This window comes from Pollicipes pollicipes, unplaced genomic scaffold (genome assembly GCF_011947565.3).
Source record: "Pollicipes pollicipes isolate AB1234 unplaced genomic scaffold, Ppol_2.1 Scaffold_6052;HRSCAF=7182_pilon_pilon_pilon, whole genome shotgun sequence".
NCBI lineage: Eukaryota > Metazoa > Arthropoda > Thecostraca > Pollicipedomorpha > Pollicipedidae > Pollicipes > Pollicipes pollicipes.
In genome coordinates this window covers 20686190-20711720 of record NW_023596805.1, presented here as the reverse complement: position 1 = coordinate 20711720, position 25531 = coordinate 20686190, and the positions used below count along the sequence as shown (strand labels likewise).

Below are 25531 nucleotides of genomic sequence, written 5' to 3'. Positions count from 1 at the left end.
AGTCTAGCAATCCTCCTGGTTTACTTGCTTAATTAGACGTACACAGATTAGTCACAAACGTGAGGGATGATGGAACAATGCAAGTTAGGCTGCGTCTACAATACGAGATACAAGGCTGCGATTACAGTCACACAATCTTGCCACCACTGAAACTGTCACGATCCGTCCTCGAAAAAAATGTTCCAATGCTGCACAACAGAGGCTTTCGTTGTCCGAAATGAAAACTCTACCGCTAAGTAAATGGAGCCACAATGGGGTCATCGCTCGGATGCCTGTTTACATATAGGCGAATGTACTGGCTGGAGAACGTTCTTTTCAAAAACCTTAACCTTAAACCATACATACACGGCAGACATGTTGATGACATATTTGTTGATGTCAGAGAGCATCAGAGAGCATGTCGTTATTTGTTGAGGCCCGCCTCCATCAACTGCAGGCCACCATGCAACGGCAACCGTCATTACGATTTCAAACGGACTGAGTGTCCACGACCTAATGGCTATTCGAACAGAGCCATTGACGAAGAGATTGAGTCACCTTGAATCGACGAAACCAGAAATCGCTCAACAAGAAACTGTCCCATCAACTGTTTTATCGAAATCCAATGTTCCCGTCATATGTGATGGATAAATAGTTTCCGGAACATCATCCATACAAATAGCACACCGACTGATGAAAGCACTTAAATAATACTTATCAGCTGTTACGATAGCTGGACAACTAGTAGCCTCATAATGAAAGACAATATGACAGCACACCAAAACCAACTAAAGCGCATCGGTATAGTGTATGAATGAAAACGCCCGTACGGGGACTGCCGGCTCCGCAGCTCTACCTATGTTGGAATGACCACAACATCTTTGTCACGACGCATGACTACGCACCTGCAGAGGGAGCACCAGACCAACATATGCGCAAAACCCACAACCAAAAACTCTTGTGCTTTAACCCGACTGAAAACACACTGATACTAAAATCATGTCCGAACAAACGCCGTCTTCAAGTTCTTGAAGCCATCCTCATCAGAAAAAGAATGTCTGACTTAAACAAATAGCGTAGGTCATGCACCACTTCGGACTTGTTCAGTCACCCGATGACAGCGGGGTGATTGGATATCTTTACTTTTAACGGTGTTAAACTGGCTGGAAAAGCGATCTACTTGTGTTTGTATGCGTTTTGCGATTTGATTAGATATTCGGATGTATAGCCTGTTAACTGGTGGCTCATTAACGACTATGCCTCGTAGAGCATGCCTGGCATTTTGCCAAATTCGAATGTTGTCAACCTGACCGTCTTACATTGCTCTGAGAATGAGGCACAAATGTCCCTGAAACGTTAGCTAGCTTAAACGAATATGCATGACCATAGGCGAGTTGGTTTGTGACTTTCCGAGAACAGCGAAGGATTTAATTCGAGCAATGGAACAAACACACAAGAATCTGATTACATGTACATTTGCCCTTCCGTTTAACAAAACTTGCATTAATGAAAGCGTACCTCAGTACACGAAGAGAGAGAGAGAGAGAGAGAGAGAGAGAGAGAGAGGAGGAGAGAGAGAGAGAGAGAGGAGAGAGAGAGAGAGAGAGGAGAGGAGAGAGAGAGAGAGAGAGAGAGAGGAGAGATGAGTAGGGATAGAGAGAGAGAGATGAGAGAGGAGAGAGAGAGAGAGAGAGAGACGAGAGAGAGAGAGAGTAGAGAGAGAGAGAGAGGAGAGAGAGAGAGAGAGAGAGAGAGAGAGAGAGAGATATATATATATATATATATATATATATATATATATATATATAATGTATTATGCTACAAAGAAAACGCGTGCGTGTCATGCGTCCGTGCATGAATGCACTCCAACGAGGCTAAAGCCTTTAAAGGAAACAAAAAGAGTCAACTTGTTTACATGCCGACACTTGCATGGTTCAGGATATGAACGCTGATTATGTATATAAGATAGCCCGAAAAGAACTAGGTTCAAAGACAGTAGTACAAGCACATATGCCTTCCAAGCCTTGACATTGTTAGGTCTCGATGCCTGTAACCCGGCAAGCTTACTTCCTTTGTCCGCATCAACTGCGCAGATGGTAAAAAAAGCTGTTGCATGCTATTTTAGCGGATTTTAGCTGGACAGCTCATCTTGTGCAGGGTCAAGCCGATCATGCAAACAGGAAGACTGTGACTGAACGATTTTGTGAATCGAGTATTTTCAAAGTGGAATCGAATCCATTTCATCCTGTCGCAGGCTATGTGACTCGGTTCTGGATCAACTCGACCGAGCAACCAATGCAACCGAACTGAAATTCGCCCCGGGCCGAAAAGAAATGAATCACCGAAATGAAGTCGTTTCCGCTGGAGTCCAGCACAAGCTTGTTGGTCTGCCACGTAGCACGGTGCGATGCATGTCGCAGAGAACGTGAGGCGCTCTCTCCATGCGATGTATGGCGCGATATGATGCCGGATTATAGCAGTGGCGGATAGGTGACCGGTTTTCTGCCGCGCAGTTCCTGTCTCAGCTGGGGAGCTGCAGGTTTAAAGCCTGGAGAGAGGACCCGTTGGTGGCATTGCAGCGGAGGCCCTGACTGTGAGACCGCGGCCGGAGGACTGACGGTAGGTGACGGCTGTGGAACGAGCTCACGGGCTGGGGAAGTAGCCGGAAGTGGCGCTTAAAGGGAATGTTTCACATTTGAAGATATTGAAGCAAGCATCAGATATGATGAAATAAGCTCACTTCTACCAACAGATATACGTTTCAAGTGGAAAAGACCACTCTAGACAGAACAATTCTCTGTTTAGCAATTTTACTTCTCCCTGCGCCATGGTTTAATTACGTCATCGTACTTTCCACAGCATTGGTTTAAAGCCATTTGACTGTTGTTATATCTGGAGATCGCGCTCACGAACGCCAGATATGAATGCCTCAACAATTATGCTTGTTTCGCCTTGATTGCCGCATAACTTATGGAATGGCGGGATTTGAATGACATTATTATGACGTCATTAATGCCAAGGTGACCTTGAAATACTCTCCCCGAAATACTCCCACCATTTTCGTGGGCGTGTAGCTCAGAAACGCAGATGCTTAGGACTTCAGAATGGCACGGTTGTGAACAGCACCGAATAGTCCTCACGATGGCTTTGTTTCAAAACCCCATATAAATCCTCCCCCAAGGTGATACAGGCGTCCTGGGAAAAGCAGGCAAAACCAATGCCACTTGCGATTCTGGCTTTTGGAAGCACTTCAGGAGAAAAGAATCAGCTCCTGGCTATGAAACCGACAAATATACAGACAATACATAATACATAAATGAACTAACAGCAGAACACCGTCCCATTTAAGCAGAGCTAAAGATCATGTTATTAAGAATTATGTGTACGCCCAGGCGAAGACCTCCTTTAAAAGTAGTATGTGTGCTCCCCAAGAATCATTTTAGTAAAAGTTAGGTGTAAAAATATGCAAAGACCTCCTTTAAAAGTGGTTTCAGCTTTGTGTGTTGCCGCTGAATCAATACTTTGTGTGTTGCCGCTGAATCAATACTTTGTGTGTTGCCGCTGAATCAATACTTTGTGTGTTGCCGCTGAATCAATACTTTGTGTGTTGCCGCTGAATCAATACTTTGTGTGTTGCCGCTGAATCAATACTTTGTTGGAACGTTCATGACAATATACGGGGAATCAGAAGACGGACTTAGATTTTTTCATTGAAATGGGTCGCATCGTCAACTGTCAGATCGGAAATATTTAAGGGTCGCTTGAGAGTCATGGCCCGGCGCTTAGAAGGCCGATTTTTTTAAACTGAGTTAGAGCTCTGTCAGGTGATTTTGACGCCAGGTTAAAGAGGTCACGTCAAGGTCATAGTCGTAACACAGTTTTGTCTTGAGCATGTAGTATAAGTGTTTATTAGTACGCATCTGGTCATCCTGGGTTGAGCTGAGGGGATCCCATCCAAGCCATGCAAAAATAGCTGCATGTGAGAGGACACAAACCTGGACCAGATCTACCCACTTACTTGAAATTTGCGAGGTGCGTGCGTCACAATCGTCTGCATCATATTTACCTAGAATATTTTAAAGTTTGTCTGTGTAATTTTCCTGATTCACTGATAACACCCCAAACTTCCTGCACATTCGTTTCTTTGTCGCGCATCCTTGCCTTTTATTGCATCAAGCCTGGTGACCGAAGAGCGTGAAAAAATCTACACAGATTCCCAGAGGCCAACAGGAGATTCTGAACAGAGCCGATCCATAACGGAACACAGTGTGCCGCAGAGATTGGGTGCGAACGGGGACGACGGAAGAGGAAAGGAGGAGTGTGAAGTCCGGCTGTCACTCTCCAGATAACTGAGTAGCGTGGGGAGCAGGCGGAGCATCTAACAATGCACCCCAGAAGTGCGGTCATTTTCGTCTTCTTCGTTGCAGGCTGTGGTCTTTTAATGGTGAGCAGGTTATGTGCATTCTAGCTTACTGGATTGGCATGCGGACAGAAAAGTTTCGGGGCTATAGGCGTCTAAGTATTGTCAGTGAAAAAATCGTGACGTTGGCGTTTGGCGCCTTTGTGCAAACCATGAACATTACTGTTGATGGTTCTATTCATTGCTTCTTTTCATCAAAGGCGTTACAAAAAATGCGTGTTTATGATATATATATATATATATATGTATATATATATATATATGTATATATATATATATGTATATATATATATATATATATATATATATATATATGCACATGTTTGTGTATTGGAAATCCATAATCCTGTATAGATTTGCATCATCAACGGTACAGCTGTTATGGATGGTCACAGTAGCGCGGACCAGGCCACAAACGCCGCCGAGTATGCCTGACCCCGACAACGCCCCGCTGACGTCTGTTCACCGCTCGCAGGCGGACGGAGCACGCCTTCTTCGGGGTTTTGACCACACTGCCTACGGTAACGTGCGGTCGCTGATCTCCGGAATACATTCCGTTGTGCGCGTCGAGGGCCACCCGGAAGAGTGTGTCATTAATGGCAGGCTGGGGTTCATTTTGAGCAGCGGGTCTTGCGTCGAGGCCGTCACGACACCGCCCTGCGCCGGGTGCTACGGTTCCTGTGGTGATGTGTGCTGTCCCCGCTGGCCCTGCTGAGTCAGCCTGGAGAAGCCGTGTTACTCAGAGACGGGTGCGCTGAGCCAGCCCGGCTGCGGACGGTTGTGTGCTCACATGGCTTGTTGCGGAGTCGCTGTGCTAAAGAAACACTGACACTGATGTCAGAGCTTGGTTTGACCATGAGTGGTGATGAACCCGCGGCGTCACCCTGTGATATGTGCCGCTAATAGAAAAACTTGGGTTCGAAAGCCATGAGCCTCGCAGTCAACTAACTAGACAGCACGTTTGCAGGATTGGCATGTATTTGTATGGAGCTCATTTTACGGGCCATACAAGTTATTTGAAATGTAAAGAAATGACTAAAGCTATTGTTTGGTGTTAGCTGAAATAAAGCATCTTAGTTTTCCGTTGAGCCGGTAACCGACACCAATAAAGCTACAAAAAGTGATTGGTGTGGGTGACAGACGACGCGAAAAAGTCGCACACTACAAGAAAAGGTGGCTCGTTATTTGCAACAGATGCAGGCGAAATAATTGCTCCTGATTTTATTCAATGTATTACACTAGGCTAGCAAAGACGAATGTGTAAGCCGCTAATGCACAACAGCGTGTTTTAGTATTGGGAGGAAGTATTGGAGTCGCACGATCAGGCGTACTCGCATTCCTCTCACGCGCTGTTGTACCAATGCTGCTATATTGCAAAAAACATACGCTCATTGCAAATTTGCTTTGCCGTATTAGTTTCTCCTGTTAGCGCAAGGAAATGCGTGTACCTGCAGGGAGATAATCATCTTGGCATGGTCCCGAGATTTAACTGGACGTCCCTTCGAATAACAAAGGTGGGCCCCAACCCGCGTCAGCGTAAGCCATGTACTCGAAAGTTTGATGAAATACGTAGTTCATATGCCTAGAAAAAATCAAAGAATTCAAACACACTGTAGCAAACCGTTTTGGAGACACCAGCAAGAAGCTCTAGCTTGGGACGGGAGGAACCTGCCCCCACACGCAATAAAAAATCGGAAAAGCGAACAAAAAATTGGATACAATTATCTGAGTGTGTTTTGCACGAAAAAACATTTCGGAGAAGCGTGAAAAATCGGGGCAAAAGTTCAGAAAGTTCAGAATCGAGGAGGAAAGCCGAGAATCGAGGACGGGAGTGTGTGTGCTGGTGTTATAGATGCATGCTTGAAGTGCGCGTCGGGGTTTGCGGCAGGTGTGAGGTGAGGACGAGGTGAGCGATGGTGCATAGAGCGAGGCAGAAGGACACATTGGAGGTGGGGTGCGCTACAACATGGGCGTATGTACGTGCAGCGATGCCCAGTGTGAATCTACAGGGTTAACTAGAAATCCTCCACGCCAGGTTAAACCTTACCCCTGGCGAAACAACGACCTTGATAAATGGTATGATAACTTGTTTTATAAATTGGTCACTTCACGTCAGTTCAATCACAATTTTACTAACTATCATCTCAGATCTGGACAAAACTAGAAAACTGGGAAATAACGTGAGGGAAACGAGCCAAATTAAACGATGATAACTCTTCAGCCATGGCAAATATTTCCGATTGAAAAATGTCTTAATGTAGGCAATAAAATGATCTAAGCGTTTTAAATTAAACAAACAAGACGTCTGTGAAGCTCTCATATTGCTGCATGGCATGATTTTGTAAATATTGACATGTAAAGCTGAAATGAATCCACTTTTAGGATAAAATTGACCTTTGACCTAGCCCGGTGAGGTTCACTATCGACCTAGCGACATAACACATTTTACAAATCGCGAAATCCCATTGAGAGCAAGCTTTTGATTTTCTCACGATTTTCTATCATTCTTAGAGACGGTAGGGGGTTCGCATCACCTCTCCTTCCCCCCCCCCCCCCCTCCTCTTATCAGTCCGCGTCATGGAATGCGTCGAACCAGGGAGCGGAATAAAACCGTCATTGGATAGCAATGCTTTTCCATCACACAACCTACGTTCCCCAAATTGGTGACACCTCTGATTAATTAGAAACCTCAATTTTCGAAATCCTTATTCAATCCTACATCGGAAACCATCAGTAGCAAAGTGGGGAATCACTACATACTCGCGCAGTGCGAACGCAATCGCAGTTGAGCGGACAGGTGTGGCATGGCCCCGGCACCTCGCCCCCCCCCCCCCTTCTGCCGGCAGCCCCAGCACCTCGCCCCCCCCCCCCCCTCGCGCCGGCAGCTCCGGCCCGCGCCGATGCCACCGGCAGTTGTTGCCCCCCCCCCCCCCCCTCCCGTGCTGGGCCAGCAAGACGACTCAAGACGACGAGAGCCACTGTTTAAGTGATGATAACGTCGATGCGATCAGCCCTCTCCCTCGCACCAAACGGTGTCGGTTGTCTCAGCTGTAACCCAGCTAGCTGCGTGAGTTCTGCGTTGACGGAAGGTTCCACGTGGGCAGTGATTACGAAGCGCTAATACCCTTTAAAAGACAGGTTTGTGTCAGCCTGCTTAACCTGGGGCATGAATCGATCCGTAAAGGGTGTCAGTCACTGCCTGTCAGTAAAAGATTCATTGTTGGCCACCGCTAGTGTCTGTGGCTTGTACCAGTACCAGCGTACCGACAGACTGGGGCAGTCGTGATACTGCCCCAGTCGTGGTACTGCCCCAGCACCACGACTGACTACTAGTTGGCAGTCGTGTCAGCCAATTACCAGCGGCAAGCTACGCACAGAAGACAGAAAGCAAATCAAGAAGGATGCTAAGGCCACGGATTTGCCACATCCGGAGTCGTCGACCTGGTGTCATGGGCCAATAACACAATGCATGATGATGTCGTTAGTTCATATTTCTTTAATGCGGTCACTAAGAACATTACATCGCATGCATAATGTAGTTTATCGATCAAAAAAGTGTGCTGTGGTTGCGGAGTTATCATTCTTGTACTCAGAACTTGTCCTCCATTACGTCATTTTCGGACGTCATCACTGTCATTGGACAGCTGCTGGCAGAGGCCCAAAAACTTCGGGATCGTGACCAGTGCACCAGCTGACTCTAATGACTAAGTTGTAGTCAGATCTGAGGTGGTAACATGTACTCGGCTGGTTGATTTAGCGTAGAATAAATGATCCCACTCCTAGAATAACTTGTAAATTACTCAATGAATCGCAGTGAGAGCTCTCTGCACCTACATTTTGAATGCCCTTACATATTTTTCAAACATTCATAGTCCCTTTTTTCCATATATCAAGAGCGATGATGCCTGTCGATGTAATGCCAGTCGTATTTTCGAGACACCCAAAGTGAGAAGGGTGTTCTAGAACACGCACCCGGAAGCAGCTCCTGGCGTGGTTTGTGCGCTGTGTTGGATATTTTGTAAGGTCTTGTGCCAAAGATTTGTGGTACTTCACTGTTCTTACATAAATGCAGAACTTCAAAAGATACGCTTATTTTTTCATGCATGGTCAAATTATGTCACATTCGCTAAATTAAGATGTTTTATGAATTATGGTTGTCTTGTACTTTTCAAACATTGAATGCAATATCGGCTGATATGTCACGTAGCTTCACGAGTGTCATATCGCATTGCTTTATTTCGGGACCATATCGAGCTTGGTACTGGGTACTCTTAGGTACTGGGTGCGGGAACAAAACATAGAAGGTTTTATATGGATGGTGTGATTGGATTGTGAAGGTCTTAACAGCTAGCGAGCAACCATCAATGTGTTAATAAACATGTGAAAGTTATACAAAATCGCTTTCAACATGGTCAAGCGGTCAGAGTCCACACGCTCAGTTTTCAGGTGGAAAACAGAGTTAAAATCGCTGTTGTGTAATACTAGTTTGTCTACAATTGTATACACTCTTTAATTAGAATTGTATATATCATTTAATTATGAAATTTAATTTAAGCATTAGTTTTAAGAGTTCATTACCAAAGAAGTGGCATGGGCTTAATTTATTTATGGACTTATTTTATCATATATTTATCTACTTAATTTCACCATGTAATCATAAAATATATCACGAAATTAAATCAAAGCCTTTATCGCATATCATCACAGCTAGCTATGGAGTTAAATTACATCAAACTTAATTCACATCAAACATAATATTACTTGCATAAGTGTAAAAATATAGCTGACGCACTGACGTAGCTAATGTGCTCGGGCGTGTTTAAGCACGTTTAAGTGACCCAGGAAAGGTCACTGTCGCAATTCTCCGATGACATCAATGTGATTCGCGCCTAGATGGCTATTCGATGCGGTAATCAACTCTGCTCTACTGTGTTTAGTGTTTGGGATGACAAATGGCCAGCAAGACCAGCTTTATCCCGCGAAAATAAGAAAATAGCTCACACGGTGTGATCTATGCTCGTTGAAGCAAAGTCGAAAAATTGCAACTTCCTAAAGACACTGACAAGCATGACACGTTGGTGGCCAAGTATTAATGAAGGCGGATTGTTAATCAGATCGATTGCAAAAGGTGCTCTGGTTCCCTTCTGAGATTAGGTGAAGCTATCACAGATCATTGACATTGCGTGACCTTCAAAGGATTTTAACCTATCCGGTCTACCCCTGCTGGTCATGACCACGCCCTGGGGAACGCCGTGTCATGTGTGGGAGAGTCTCAGCAACGTACCTATGCAACGACCGTGGGCGTCACTCACATGGTTGTCCCACGGGAGGGTTGTATCGAAAATAAACCACCGGAGAAGACCAGTGATGCTTTACGGTTGCACTCTCTGCATGCGCTGGGCCCGCCGTGATGGCCTCCTATTCATCAGCGCCACCTGTGCGGGCCAAGCCTTGGCCTGTCGTAGTCACCTCCTCCCCTCATCAGCGCCACCTGTGCGGGCCAAGCCTTGGCCTGTCGTGGTCACCTCCTCCCCTCATCAGCGCCACCTGTGCGGGCCAAGCCTTGGCCTGTCGTGGTCACCTCCTCCCCTCATCAGCGCCACCTGTGCGGGGCCAAGCCTTGGTCTGGCCGTGGTCGTCTCCGCCCTGCTGCAGCGCCTTGAGTACCTGCAGGGCCGGCGCCTGGCAGTGGAGCGCGCCGCTCCACGGTGGCGCCCTCTATATGCGGAGAATAAGGGCCCTGTGATGGTCACATTCAGTGTCCTACAATCCATGGTGTCCTCCCCTACAGTGGCGACCTCTACGCCCGCAGAATGTGCGCGTCCTGGTGATCATTGCCGCTGGGTAGTGGCGGCCCTTTATACCCACAGGACCTGGACCAAAGATGGATGACACGGCATGGGTGACACGGTACGCGTGACACAGAATTAGTGATGTCGCTCCCCCTTGTGTGACGTCACGTGACGGCCATATGTTGATCACGGATATTGGTTGCGTTGCTGGCTCATTTTGATGTCTGCTGTCACTTCACGGCTTCTTTTCCGCATTTACCTTGTATTTACTTCGCCTTGTATTTTGCCTTTTCTACATGTCTATTGTTGCACCCGATCTGAGCCTCCTAGCAGCATGGAAAGGTACCAATTGAGCCAAAGCCCTTACCACTTTCTGAAACTGTGGATCGATATCAGGCTCGCTGCCGGATGCAGCAGTTTCTGTCACTGGGTGTGAGACATCTTATGCTTTGTTGATTCTGAGCAAACGCCAGGGCCCCGTTCTTCATGACCAAATCGAGGCCCATTCCTTACTTCGAGTAAGCCCAATCGATGGATGACGTACTACCGACTTACCTATGACGTCACGGCCCAAGCCCATTCCTTACTTGGCCGAGAGGCGAAGTAAGTGCGGTAGCTCGTGGTCATTTACATAGCAACCAATAGCAACGTCCACGACGCGTTTGCGGGTGGGGTGCGGTGGATGCGGAGGGTTTCCTCTAGCTCCATAGATCTGCCATTTATAAGTTACGCTATGGCCATAGAGTAGTTAATTACTATTGGTTGAAAAATGCATTGGTCAGACTTGTTTGCTTTCCCTTAATGATAGTTCGTCAGGGGTTGCAGGTTACGGCATACCTGGCCAAGGGGCAGTAGGTATGCTGATGTATCAGCCATCATTACCTGCTTAGTGATTCGATCGTAGATGCGCATTACTATGCATTGCTACTTAAGTTCTTGGCTTAGGTGCTACTGTATCATATCAGTTAAGTACTCTTGTAACGCAAGCTGATTTGTTTCATAGGCCTGATTGATTATTTTGAATTACTGGACTGCACAGGGATGGGTTGGTAGAGGTTAACCAAACAGACTTGTGGTTCTGTGGCTGGTAAGCATGATTGTTATGCAGCATGAAAATTATATTATTGATCTGATTGCACCTATTTTCTAGGTCACCTCTTAACTAACCTATACCTTTACTGCATGCCTGACAGATTATGAACAGCATGGGGAAGGTAGAGTTTTGGAACCCCTATGTTGAACAGTATATCATGGTGGCATTCCTAAAATTTCTGTTAGCAGATTAAGCACTAGTATGTATTTCAGCATACCTTATTAATAGATAGCAGAGATGTGAGGGTAATTCCACTGATTAATTGCTAGTGGTTTTAAGGCATGTGGAAGTACAAGACAGGAACATAAAATTGTCATAGTTGAATATTTGTATTGATGATAGAGGTTGTATGCATAATTTTGAGCAATTTGTTCCGTACACGTGAAGCTATGGCCTGTCCTTATCTTAGTTGTGTTGAATCTTCTTAATGTGGCCATTATACATGCATACTTTGCCAAAGAAATATTCCCTACTGCCATGGTTTTGTCTGCTGTGTTTGACAAGGTGGGTGAGTTGTGAAAAAATGGATACATGTCATAGGTCTCATCATCTCAGTGTTGGAAATTCCAAAAATTTGCCTGGTAGCGGAGTACAAATTTCCTATAGTTGAGTACAAAATTATCCAATTGGTTCATCTTTGAGAGATAATAGTACAATGGGTGGCACCCAACGAAAGCGCCACTTTTCATTTTTTTTCCAAGCTGTTACCCAAGAACAGGTAACCAGGAGTACCCCTCCTTCAAGCCCAGCGACGTAGTAAACCGTACGTTAATACCAGAAAACATGAAATCAAGTCGCGGCACTCCCAGCTAGGAAGATGAAACAAACGTAAAGAAGCAGGCGAAGAGGTGGTGGAGGCCCGAAGGAATTGTGTTATGTAATAGGTAGGGAAAATCATAGATGAGAAGGCTTAAAGTAGTCATAAGCCAAATTCAGCTAATGACAGCCCGCTATAGCCGCTCAATAAGCCACAGCCACTCAATTCACCGTGTTAGTAAGGGCTATACGGTAACACAAGTCGGAAGGGGCAATTACCTGGTCATTTTCGTGTTGGGTTTTGAGCTGGATGTCCAGGGAGTCCACCCAGCTAAGTAGAGCTTGTTGCTGGGAGAACTCCCGGAGCCAGCGCCGTGAATTTGGGTATATGTGCATGACTTTAACTATATCAGAAATTAATTATGGAACATGAAAGAGGTTAACTATGAAGTGCGTTGGATACGTACAGCGCAAATGACTGCAATGTCTTCAAATATGTCGGTTACGTTAATATGTATTTACGAAATGCTTGCGGATGATGTTCTTAACGATGGTTTTTGTTACGGGGATATCAGTTATTCTTGGAAAATATGAAACCATAATGTCGTTCCACAGCTTAGGGCCAAGGCAAGATGCTGTATATAGTCTATCATTACGATTAGAGAAAGGTTGGCCCAAATGTTTTGCTCGCCTCATATCCATGTCATTTGATTCATAGAGCTTGTAAATTAAATCGAATGATGCAGGTAGCTGTGAAGTTACATATTTGTGCACCACAATTAACATTTGGGATTTAGCAATATTCGATAATTTCAAAATTTTGTATCGCTTAAAGACTGGCTCTGAGCTTTGTGGAGGATACACATTTTCTATAAGACACACAGCCTTTTTTTGCAAAATTACTGACCGATCTAGTTGAGAAGCATAACTTATACCCCAAAGCAAGCAGCAGTAATTTAAATAAGGAAGAATCAAAGTGTTATAGAGTAGATGTGACGTTGTTTTATCGATAAAGCACCTAACCCTACTTATTATTCCAATATTTCTACTTACTACGCTTGCAACAATATGAGTGTGGCTTGTAAATTTAGGAGATTTGTCAATGATTACACCAAGGTACTTTGTTTCTTTTGCTCTTCAATAGGTGAATTATTAATTTGCACATTTAGTTGGAAATGTGAAGAAAGAGTAGTGTAATGCTGTGTGAATGTCTTCGATACGTTCAGGGAAAGAAAATTAGCAGCAAACCAGGAAGTCATTAGAAGCAAAAGCGAAATGACATCGTTTTCAAGTTCAACAACACTTTTATTTTTGAAAACAATCGCAGTATCATCAGCGTAAGGCAGACAAATCATATACAGCAATTTATGTAAAAACACTTCAAATGAAAGGAAGCATCAGTGTTGAACGTGGCACACTGAAACAACGCAGTTTCATACTCTGTACTATGAAACACATGTGAATATACATTGGTTTGCAATTTATGAGAGGCCCCGCGCAGACACCCTCTAAAACGGAAGGTAATTACGCATCGGGCCTATGCACTCTCCAAAATGGAGGGTGGCTACACACCGGGCTTATACACCCTCCAAAATGGGGGGTGGGTACGATACACACAGCCGGACAAAAATGGTACACAAAAAAGCAAATGAACACGCCACAGACGGCCACCTACTCATGCTCCACCACGATCACGCTGCTCACGCTCCGCGACGGTCACGCTACTCACGCTCCACCAGCGAACTGGTTTTAAGAACATCTAAACATTCACGCCCTCCACCTTCCCACTCTCGGTCAACACACGAGGCCCTGCACGTCCCACCCGAACAATAGAGACATGCAGCACTCTTAAACGATTTACCGAGCCAGCGCAAGTACAATGCCTGACAGACCCGTGCAGGCCGGCCAAAAGGGATCGGGGTCAGTCACTCCGCTGACTCCGGTGGATAATGCAAAGTATAAATGGATTTTGACGCGCGTTAACCGATATCATTGCGACATATGATAATTTATGTTGCAATTAATTGATGTTTTCGTCCTAATAAACCCTTCTCCTTAATTTGCCGGGCCAAAGTTATAGATGCATGTTACTCTGGTGTCCTGGTGTTTTTGCTGGAGTGATATGGCTGTCTCCGAACAGTTTTTTGGCTTTTTATAACAACGTTTTTTGACTTAAAAGGGTATTTTTGTAAAACCTGAATCACCAGCTTTAATTTCACACCCTTCAGTAACAAATTTGACTTGGTTTAAATCCACAGCTGCCGTAACATTTTTGTACTCCGGATGCCAGGCATTGGCCAAAAACCCAACCACGTCGCAGTTCTGGATGAGTACAAATAAGTCCTTCCTCATATTCGTGATGCCCATCTCTATACAGCTTTCCTCCAAATGTTTACAAATCTGTTCAAGGCATGAGCGCGGGCAGAATATGTATGCTCTTGACAAATCAGTCACGAGGAGGCGAAACATTAAAACCAATTGTAGAGTTCTGCTATGTTCAACCTCCAACCAGAGCTGGGAGGCGGGCGCAAGCTGTTAAATAGTTGAGACGTTTCCGACTCTGAATTGCGAGTGATTCTCTAATCTGCATCGCCATGACACAATGGTGGCGCGCGGGTAAGAAGCCGCTTGAGTTTGGTGGTTGGGCGTGTGGTTTTCTATGAATGTTTGTTGCATCCTTGGCAATAAATGAGGTTCGTCGTCAATGGTAGGTTAAGTCATGTTCAAGTTTGAGTTGGTCTGCGCAAGGCATAGGAAGAGAGAGCTTTGCTAATCTACAGACCGGTGTGATTCTTGCACTCTTTTCTCTTTTCCCGGTTATGTTCGAAGGCGATTCCATGCAACACTCACACGCTTTATTTTTCACATTTCCATGCATGGTTTATCATATACCTAGGTGGCAACACAGGCTGCTCGCTATTGGGCATCTTAGTCTGTTGGATGCGAGATTTGTGATCTTGCAGATATCAATACATGGCTCCTGCTGGAGGCATCAAGTCTCAAGCTGTTGCACCGTCTGGTTTTATTTTGTCCTGACACAAAGAGGTAAAATTAGTTGTTCCAAAAGCTGTTCTTGTTGCATCATGATGGAGTACAAAATATTTCATTTAACCTAGTCACAACACTGGAGTACAAAATCTCCTGGTGTACGTTATACCAGGAAACATTAAGTTTTCCAACACTGCATCATCTTGTATCTAAGTATTGTTTGAATGAAGTTTTACCCTCACAATAGAACCTAAACGGTCAATTATGGAAGGCAGTGAACATTTAATTCTTAAAATGTTATGTGTCAAATGTGAACACCTGTGGATGAGATTTGACATGCACCAGGCAATCAAACAATGGAATTGCCATACTGTATGTTGCCCAAAGTAGTCCCAGTAACTGGGTGTACACAAATTGTTGTGTTTCTAGATGTGGATAGTCTCCAAGCTTTTCAGTCTATGTTCCTTCCAAAGACACCTCCTGCTGCTCCTTAACTGTCTGTTTCCCAAAGTGTGTTTGTGCTGACTTGAATGTAATGAATGGACTGTTATTTCTGATCTGCTTTTATTGTTCCCAATCTTCGCATTACAACATTTAACTGGAGCAAGCTGCATGCATCATCTTTGCCATGAGGTGGTCAGCCATGTGCTGTCGCTTTGTGATGTCCATGCACTGCACTTGCAGGTTCTGTATGCTAGAATGTAACAGCGCACGCACGTCGACCAGCTCCATAGGATCTGCCTCATGGGGCTCTGTAGGCACCAAGTCATCCCCTGCCCCATGCTCATGATGCACAGTGCAATGATTGATGCATGGTGCAATGATCAATGCAATGATAACCTCAGCCACATTGCCCATGTTTTTCACTTCTACATGTTTTAGTTGTTGCAGTTTGTTTTTCAGCATGCTGAAAGCACATTCAGTTTTGACGTGTTTTTTTTTTTTTGTATGGTCTGTAGAAGTGGCGCTGAGTGGGGCTGAGGTGATCGTTGTCTCGGGAAGGGGTGATGATCTCCGGGGAAGGGGATCATCCGGGAAAGGGAAGGGAAGGGGAAGCTCCTGTCCTCGACGAGGTGTGCGTTAGATGGGAGAAGCTGCCGCCGATGCTCCCTGAGGTCGCAGCAGAGGGGGGCCTTCTCCGAAAAAAACACGAGAATCGCGGGCGGATCGCGGAACCCTGGGAGTACATCAGTGCGTACGCCGCGGTGATCACAAGCAGCCAGTAGATGTACTGTTTTGGCGATATTTATGAGTATTATGAGCAACTGCTATCTCCTTGCTGGGTGCATCCATGAAGATGAAGAACCCGTCGATGGCTGCAACCACACCCGGGAGCTGGCGCACGCTGCAAAGCCTGCGATGGTTCCATGTGGCCGCGCTCCTATTGGCCACGCGATGGCGTCACCGTGCGCGGTAGCAACATATTTGCAAAATGTTGTTAGATACTAGTGTGACCCAGATTTTGAACTTCCGAACTTGTCGCCAACGTCGTGTTGGGGTACTGGCTCGGCGAGATATTGCAGCGCAGGCATCACATTTTCTAGCGGACGCTTCTGGTTGCCCCTGCGCTGGCCATGATTGTCATAATAAGGAGCCAGCTTTGCCTAGAGATTTTGAGAGAAAAAATGTGCGTGGATACGAGACCGCGATTTGAAATCCTCGTTATCATGTCCTGGAACCACGTGATGTAAATAATTTTATGTTTTGTTTGCGCGACGTTGGTGCTTTGGCAGGGCCAGAACCGCTACGTCGGCGTGTGCACCAATGTGCTAGTCACTTTCTGGATCCTGTAACATAGTTTGTCTGGACAGCATGATTGTGGGAAAGTTTATTTTTGTCTTGAATGTTTTTGGAGTGTGAATATACTGCATAACCTGACGTCACATGTTTCCATGGATGTTGTTCGTCTGTGTATATATAGAACTATCCTTCATGCGACTTGTAACATGAGATTTCTCCCCGCACACGTGTTCCGAGCAAAGCTGTATCCCTGCTTGCAACAATACGCGCAAAACTCGACCATGCGTAACAAAATATATGGACGACCTCAGTATACATGCGCGACGCTCGTGCAACGCTTGAAGTAATGTCGCGTATGTCGGAGTCAAGGGCGATGATTTGCCTTTCTCTGCCTATAATATTCTCGTTAATGTTAAGTCGTCATGGTATGGGCAGCTGCTGCGAGAGATACACGTGAAGTATTTGTATTTAACTGTCCTGACTCGTCAATATCATCTCTGCTGCGCGTCAAGTGTGTTTATTGGAAAACAGCTGATTTTACTAGCCGCCATATTTAGGAGTTACTTGAAGCGTTCTCCATGGCGCGGATGAGTAGCTGTGCAACGTCATAGGTTGCTACCTGAAAAGGCGGAGCATCTGGCAGCGTTTCCCCATTAAGAGCGGGGCCCAGGCTGGTCTTTATAGTCCTCAGTCTCTAGCCTCAGGCTCAGGCGTTCTGCTAGGGACCACTGCAGGTGACCGCCGCCACCTCTCCTCGGTGGCAGTCATCCACGGGGTCGTGGGTACAATCCATCACGTGTCTCTCGGGGCCACGGCACCTGACTTCATCCATGTAGAAGTTTTCGGCTCCTCCGGCACCATACGCGGAGCAGCAGTGTGCTCTTGCACCGCTGAAAATAAACATTAGTGGTCTTTTAGTCCAGCAGTTTTCGCGATTACGAAATGCATTACCTAAGTTGCATATCTTACAGTTGTAGTGTATTGAACGTCTGAATACATGACTAATTAATGTATCGTTTCCAGCACTGGTCAGCTCATTAATATCGGTAGTTTACAACTCGTTCAGCGTGATGTTGAAAATGACATGAAATCCTCATTAAGCATCTTGTAGTTTATTGAAATTACATAGAAGCAAGTATTCACCGCCATATCAGTGCTTCATAAAATTTGGTGACAGTTGCACGCATGGAAGTAATCCCACCGGCATCGTTGTTTGCCAGGGCAATTGAAGTGAGAGTTTTGACGCTTAATGGCGATGGACATGAAATGCAGCGTATGATGTTGCGAAAAGAAAAAGAGGTCCGTGACGTGCCGGGGGTTTAAAAACCACAGAGACCTAAAATACGCACCTAAATCCTAATGTGCGGCAGACAACTGAAGCGTCCACATCCTCCCACTCGTCGTCACAGACATAGCCCCAAGTGCCGCCGAGGGGTCTGAGTTCGACTCGGCCTTGCTCACAGGAATCACCTCCAGCCAGCCGGTACTCATCTGAAACGTCGTCAGTACTCACGTGGCATAGTTTTCCAATTTTGGATGGACGCAACCACAGCGCCATTCAATGGCCTCTTCATTATATTTACTAACGATAACCCTCATTGCTTATGAATTTTCCAGCTCCTATCATATATGTCACGCGTAACTAACCGCTATATTTATAAGGATAGAGACATATTCAGGGAAAATAAACCTGCGCATAGCGTACCGATCATCGGCGTCAGTGCGCGAAGAGCTGTCATGAGCGAGCGGAGGCTTGTGAGCGATTCACAATGTGTCGCTGGAAAAGGGCCTCACTCGCAAACTGCACTGTACAAAATGCTCTGACGCGAAGCTGGCAGCGAGCGTGCCGAAAGCACAACACCCCACGGTCCACGCGCCTTCACAGAATGACGGAACCACGGAATCCGTTGTGAACGTGTCGACGTTTAGTAGCAGTAGTCAATCATCGAGTGCAGCACAGCAGACGTGTAATCGGTGTGAAGACCATTGAAAATCTGGATTAAATCTTCCGCCTGATCCACTGCTTCAGATCATCTGTTCTAAAAGTGTAATATGTGGCTTCAAAGAAAGTCAAGCGCTGTGTGAGCGTCAATATTTTTTTCTCGCAGTGGGAGGTCGCTCATTGGCTGTTGGGTCCAAACGACGACGTCATGTTCGCATGGGGGGAAGCATTTCATGCGCGCGCACATACACACACGCATACACGCGCACGGACGCTCGAGGAAGTTTTGCAGGCTTTCGGCACAAAGGAAGTCCTTTTTGCAGGTAGGAAGCTTCGCTGGAGCCCACAGGCGTACAGAAACAGCGCACCGTACATGTCCACTCCGTCATCCTCTGCCTCTGCCACTAAATGATTGCTGCTGAACGCGGTGCGCTACCGTCTATTGCAGTCAATGTGAGGTTTCCTGATCACCAGATTGTCGAGTTGTAATTAATAGCGTCAAGGTGAAAAACTGCACGCGAGGCCTGCGAGGGACACAAAGGTCATGAGTTTCTCCAAATGTCCCATCGATGTATCAGTGATGAAATACTCTGTCTGGATTAGTGCGCGCCTAAGAGTCATTATGAACGATTTGTGTTTGACAGAATTGCTCATTAATCCTCATCGAACGGACTATGTTCTTGTACGAGCGAGGGCAAGGTGCAGAATTGCACGTCAGATGACGACACAAACTGGCGAAAAGTTCGGGCATCTTCGGCGTACAAAAGGCAGCCGGACTGAGTGACGCACAGTAGAACGCTTATGAACATCGAAAGGGGGAGTGAAGGCGAAAGGGATCCTTCTGGAACACCTGAGGCATTGGTCTCCACTGGGAAGTGTTTCCGAATAAGTTTTGGGATGGTAATAATAAGTTGAGAAGTTTTCCGGAATAGCGAATATAATCTGAACGAAATGAGCTACCACCAGGGCGCAAAGAGAGCTCGCTTCAAACGTGTACGTGTTTTTGTGTAGTTTTGGTATTTGTGTATGAGGAAAATAGTATTAACTCGCATGCACAACCATCCTATGACCACAAAGCGCTTGACCTTGGCCCAGGTCATGACTTACGCCCATGGGTGTCTTCTGTAAAACACATGATGAGCTAGAAATAGGCAGTTTCCTACAGCCATTTGGGGCACAGAATTCGAGAGATGCGCTGAAAACAATGCTAAATAAGGCCACAATGGGCCACAATGGGTCACATGAAAACATGCCGGGTCATATGACGTCATCCAAGGTCAATGATCTCTGTTGTTAGTAGCGTAGAGGTTAGATGAACGAGTGTGACGCGTGTAACCACCTCTACGTCGTGTTTCCGAAGCTGGTGTGCACAATTGCATGTACAAATGTACCTACTCTCAGTTTGTTACACCAACATTGTCAAACGTCGAAGGGGCTATGTATACCGCGTACCACAGTTACGCGATGCTGAGCGCCTGCAGATATACAGTATACAATTACCTACCGCAGAAAAGCATTGCACTATTCACATACCTGATATACCCGGTTAGCAATTCAATTTTCCAATTCGATAGTTTAGAAATTTGACCTAAGTTGACCTCCAGCTGACCTCTAAGTCAGCCTAAAATTGTAGTTTTGTGTCTGGCATACCTTTGCCCCCAGCTGCGCCTAATAGACGTTATTTGGTCAGAACCACATTGTGAAAGAAATCAAAAAAGTATCGTTCGTGTGGGCTACTGATAGTCCAATCTTGAACCTGACCTGGCCTGACCCTCATGGGGAAACACAATGGCCGAGTTCCCTCGCATCGTTCAGATTCTTACCTCAAGAACGAGCAGACGTTTGCCCTTCTGTTACAAATATAACGCCTACTATTGGACACATGCATCATGGCGCGACACTGCGTACATATTTATCCACTTACAACCTCCATACACGACGCCCGGACAGACGCTTTCCGAGCACTCGCCCGAGTTGCACGTGAAGTTGGAGCGGTACGTGGAGCAGTCCTGGTCGAAGGTGCATGCCTGGCCTGCGCTTACACCTGTAATGATATATGGGTCAGCGCAGCGTCTCTCAGTGCCGTGATTTAACGATGACGTTTCGCGTATACGCCACGGATAGGTAAGACTGGGCTTGGCACGTCAAGTCCGAGGTGCCAAATTTGGCTTCGCGCGGTTTTACGCTGTATGCGCCATAGCAATCAGCGCCTGAAATTAGTTGTTTGCTTCGTGCACTGGAAATAGAATAAGACTTTGATTCTGGCGCAGATAATTCTATGGCCTCTGGAGACAAGGGCTGGACTTAATTTCCTAGAGTTTGTGCAAACACCGCCTTGGACACTGAGGATACGGGTATTGCAACCACATCTCAAATGCTTACGGCAATGTGGAGTAAGGATTTGCACACATCTTTCAGTAAAGTGAGTTAAATGCTGCTCACTGTTGCACTATCCATGGTGCGAGCAGTGTTTGCTCTTCCAGAATGATCCGACCAGCCATCCTTCGGTGCCTACGTTTACGAGATCATTGATGCTGTTCTCAAAGAAATTTTCTTGAGGGAGCCGTGCGAGACACCCAGCATTCTTGACACACTCAACAGCGGTGGATGTGGCCCGGGTTGCCGTCGGGCTCTGACACGTCCCACAATGTTGGATGCAGCGTGGGTTGTTGTCGGGCTCTGACACGTCCCACAGTGGTGGATGTGGCGCGGATTGTCGTCGGGCTCTGACACGTCCCACAGTGGTGGATGTGGCGCGGGTTGTCGTCGGGCTCTGACACGTCCCACAATGGTGGATGCGGCGCGGGTTGTCGTCGGGCTCTGACACGTCCCACAGTGGTGGATGTGGCGCGGGTTGTCGTCGGGCTCTGACACGTCCCACAGTGGTGGATGTGGCGCGGGTTGTCGTCGGGCTCTGACACGTCCCACAATGGTGGATGCGGCGCGGGTTGTCGTCGGGCTCTGACACGTCCCACAGTGGTGGATGTGACGCGGGTTGTCGTCGGGCTCTGACACGTCCCACAGTGGTGGATGTGACGCGGGTTGTCGTCGGGCTCTGACACGTCCTACAGTGGTGGATGTGGCGCGGGTTGTCGTCGGGCTCTGACACGTCCCACAGTGGTGGATGTGGCGCGGGTTGTCGTCGGGCTCTGACACGTCCCACAGTGGTGGATGTGACGCGGGTTGTCGTCGGGCTCTGACACGTCCCACAGTGGTGGATGTGACGCGGGTTGTCGTCGGGCTCTGACACGTCCCACAGTGGTGGATGTGGCGCGGGTTGTCGTCGGGCTCTGACACGTCCCACAGTGGTGGATGTGACGCGGGTTGTCGTCGGGCTATGACACGTCCCACAGTGGTGGATGTGACGCGGGTTGTCGTCGGGCTCTGACACGTCCCACAGTGGTGGATGTGACGCGGGTTGTCGTGGGGCTCTGACACGTCCCACAGTGGTGGATGTGACGCGGGTTGTCGTCGGGCTCTGACACGTCCCACAGTGGTGGATGTGACGCGGGTTGTCGTCGGGCTTTGACACGTCCCACAGTGGTGGATGTGACGCGGGTTGTCGTCGGGCTCTGGCACGTCCCACAGTGGTGGATGTGACGCGGGTTGTCGTCGGGCTCTCACCTGGCCGGCATTCGTTGTTAGTTCGGTTCCAGTATCCTGTCGCACAGGCGCAGACACCGTCCGTGCACACCGAATGTGCCGTCGCAGCCTGCAACGATTAGCCAACGCACTCAACGGCGGCATGGGAGGGTGACGCTGTTATACACGGTCATACTTCTAGCGAACTGGCAGGACGTGTCAGATACTGGGCTTGACGTGCAGATGCTGAGGAGGCCGACGGAGTCGCTTGCGTCATCTCATCTCCACGCGCTCCATTTGTCACCACCATTAGGTCGCACACAAAATCACTTGGGTGATAGTCATGCCCATACAGATAGGAATGCAACCAACAAATCAGCAGATACATAATTAAATAATTTACCAACAGACGGACCAAGACATTCCGGACATAATCTACATTCTTCGAACGTCTGGTAGTACACAAGCTCGGTATGATAATATGCTATTGTCGGCAGTCCCAACAGGTAGGAGATATATTTTTTGCTTTTATTTTGCTCGCGGACATTTCAACGTTTCACTATTCACTATTCACATTATTGTGTGGTGTTTCCATTATTGACGGGTTTGCATGACCTCATCAGTATGTAGAAAATCGTTTAGATTTGCTACCACTGATTATGCTTCAGCATTTACCTAACATTATTTCCGGTACCGTATGCTGTCAATCGTGATATGTGTACATTTTTAGGGCCTGCATTTACCATGTGTCATGGCTCTCCATTGAACATCGTCACATCTAAAAATCTGTAAAGGAAGGGCTGTTCTGGGTGTTCTGTCAACCTTCAAGGGAAACACATGCTGGAAACACTCAGCGCATTTGAAATACCTAACCAGCAGAGGAGTACAAAATGCAGACGCACCCTATGTTTAGAGCATCGCCCGCTGCACCAAGGGTGCCAACATGACAACGCATGGCGTGTATGAACAGGTCAATTTTGGGAACGATTTCAACCACTACGGATGTTGCCTGCTGCAGACTGCAACAAAAACCGTCAGCTTACGGATCATTAGTTCAGATCGCTTGCTTAGCTGCCAAATGTCCGCTGTTCTCACGTCTGTATAACACTTACACTGCATAGTGAAACAATGGTGATTATTTCTAGCACTTGATCTAAAACCCATGCTGTCAAAAGGGGTAGACGGAAGGCGTTAGGTTAGGTCACCACCGCCAGCACCACACGTGACGCCCGCTCACCTGGCACTCGCTGTTGGTCGTGCACGGCTCCGACAGCAGACGACCTCGGCACTTGTGTCTGGAGATCCGCCTAAAGCCGGCGGTGCACGTGCAGGTACCGTCGCTGCCACACTCTGAGCCGGGTATTGCCCTGAGGCAGTCCGCGTTGTTCTCGCACGCGTCACCCAGTACCCTCCCTGGCAAAGGCAAGCAGTCATGAAGTGGCAGCAAAAAGGTCGCTTCGATTTTATTGAAACAGTTCGGTAGTGCTGAATTGAAGTGGGCGTTGTGCAACAGAACAGCAACAAATACGGCAGTGACCAGTGGGTTTGGTTGCCACAAAATTATCCAAAGTGTCGTGATATCATTTACCCCCGGCCAACAGACACAGCATCTGAAATAGTTTAATTATAAGTCTTCCGGAACATAGCTGGAACATATATATATATATATATATATATATATATATATATATATATATATATATATATGTATATATAGTGAAAAAGCGTGTATGCTAAACAAAAATCGCCCACTCAGTTCAACGCCAAAGACTCAAAATCAAGGTATGACACCTGTTTGGATTTGAACCCGGGACCCCGACATTTTGCATGCGGCTGCCATCTTCCGTGCCCGTGAACGGGAGCTGCACAATGTGCAGTGCTTGCCAGCGGTTTGCAACGCTGCGTTACGGTTGTGAGGATCTTCACGTTGAAAGGGCTAGGACCACTCAGTATTTCATAATTGACTATGGTATGCGGCTGTTGATATTACCTTGCTAGAACGTTACAGTTCATCTTAAAATCAACAAAACCATGGAGACCTCTTTGGCCGTTTTTATCAATGAAAGCTGCTGTTGTTCTGTCTTGTAGACATAATGAAGGAAATATTACCTCAGTAAATCTCGCACAAAATCGGTCATGCTTAAGCAATTTTGTGTTGTTTACCTGACATAAGCTTTAAGTTAGATACCTGTGCTCAATAGAGACAGTGAGTGGAATTGACGTGGCCGATTACGAATGCAGACAGTCGCTCGACGTCTCTTACATGGCAGACGGTTGACAGCAGTTTGAATGTTTACCAAACCGTCCAATAACGCCTCCGGTCTGCAAGATACCGCTGCGACGGATTCCTGCACAGCGTCGAGCCGAGTTGACACCGAGCTCTGCATGGAATTCAGCTTTGAGGAGAATGAGACCTGGGCCTCTTGCACCGTGTCCAGTCTTGAGGAGACAGAGCTCTGGACCTCTTGCAGGGAGTCCAGTCTTGAGGAGACAGGGCTCTGGACCTCTTGCAGGGAGTCCAGCCTTGAGGAGATAGAGCTCTGGGCCTCTTGCAGGGAGTCCAGTCTTGAGGAGACAGAGCTCTGGATCTCTTGCATCGAGTCCAGCCTTGAGGAGACAGAGCTCTGGACCTCTTGCAGGGAGTCAAATCTCGAGGAGAATGAGACCTGGGCCTCTTGCACCGAGTCCAGCCGTGAGGAGACAGAGCTCTGGGTCTCTTGCACAGAGTCCAGCCTCGAGGAGACAGAGCCCTGGACCTCTTGCAGGGAGTTCAGCCGGGTGACGAGAGCTGCCAGGGTCTGCTTGATGTGGTCCAGGTCTTGGGTCGTGCTCTGGTGGGCCGCGGCCGTGGCCGCTCTCACGGTGGACTCGTAGAAGGTGGCCAGATCCGCAAGCACCTGGTCCAACGAGGTGTTGCCCGTGATCGTGGCGGGCGACGGGTCGGCCCAGGCCTGGCCGAGTAGCAGCGTCACCAGCAGCGGCAGCAACATGGTGCGGCACGGTCCGAGGACGTGGCACAACTGGGGCCGGACGCGACGCGACACGACGTTCATGCAAAGGGCGGCCGGCAGTGTTTACTGTACGGCAAGATACGGCCGAGAGACTTCATGGCCCTCACCCCGGGTGTACAGACGCTGCGACGGTTGTGACGCGGGTCGGACGACAAGTGACTTATGGGTGATCATGAACTGCCCTCAGCTGCGGGCCCCAAAAGATGGAGCGTGCCCGAGCAGTTTATC

At 47.3% G+C, this 25531-nt stretch overlaps 1 protein-coding gene and 1 long non-coding RNA gene across 2 annotated transcripts; one reads left to right on the top strand and one right to left on the bottom strand.

Moving 5' to 3' along the window:
• Positions 1-2533: 2533 nt before the first annotated feature.
• Positions 2534-5602, top strand: LOC119104661 (uncharacterized). Its single transcript, XR_005094983.1, has 3 exons — positions 2534-2598; positions 4257-4423; positions 4875-5602. It is a non-coding gene; the product is annotated as an uncharacterized LOC119104661 (long non-coding RNA).
• Positions 5603-17142: 11540 nt separating this feature from the next.
• LOC119104881 (uncharacterized) lies at positions 17143-25297 on the bottom strand. Its single transcript, XM_037228615.1, has 6 exons — positions 24556-25297; positions 23530-23705; positions 22335-22422; positions 20635-20754; positions 18118-18259; positions 17143-17658 (listed from the first exon to the last, which is right to left on the bottom strand). Exons 1-6 carry the CDS (start codon positions 25280-25282, stop codon positions 17487-17489), a joined length of 1425 nt encoding a protein of 474 aa, XP_037084510.1. The 5' UTR covers positions 25283-25297; the 3' UTR covers positions 17143-17486.
• Between the last annotated feature and the right edge of the window lie 234 nt (positions 25298-25531).

Bases quoted from the DNA above. Each gene is read 5' to 3' on its own strand.
- LOC119104881 (XM_037228615.1), bottom strand. From the start codon at position 25,282: ATGTTGCTGCCGCTGCTGGTGACGCTGCTACTCGGCCAGGCCTGGGCC. The intron at 23,706-24,555 runs GTAAGAGACGTC...TGCCTTTGCCAG, and splicing joins TGCTGTCAACCGTCTGCCAT to GGAGGGTACTGGGTGACGCG. The intron at 17,659-18,117 runs GTGCGTATTTTA...GTTTATTTTCAG, and splicing joins TGCCGCACATTAGGATTTAG to CGGTGCAAGAGCACACTGCT.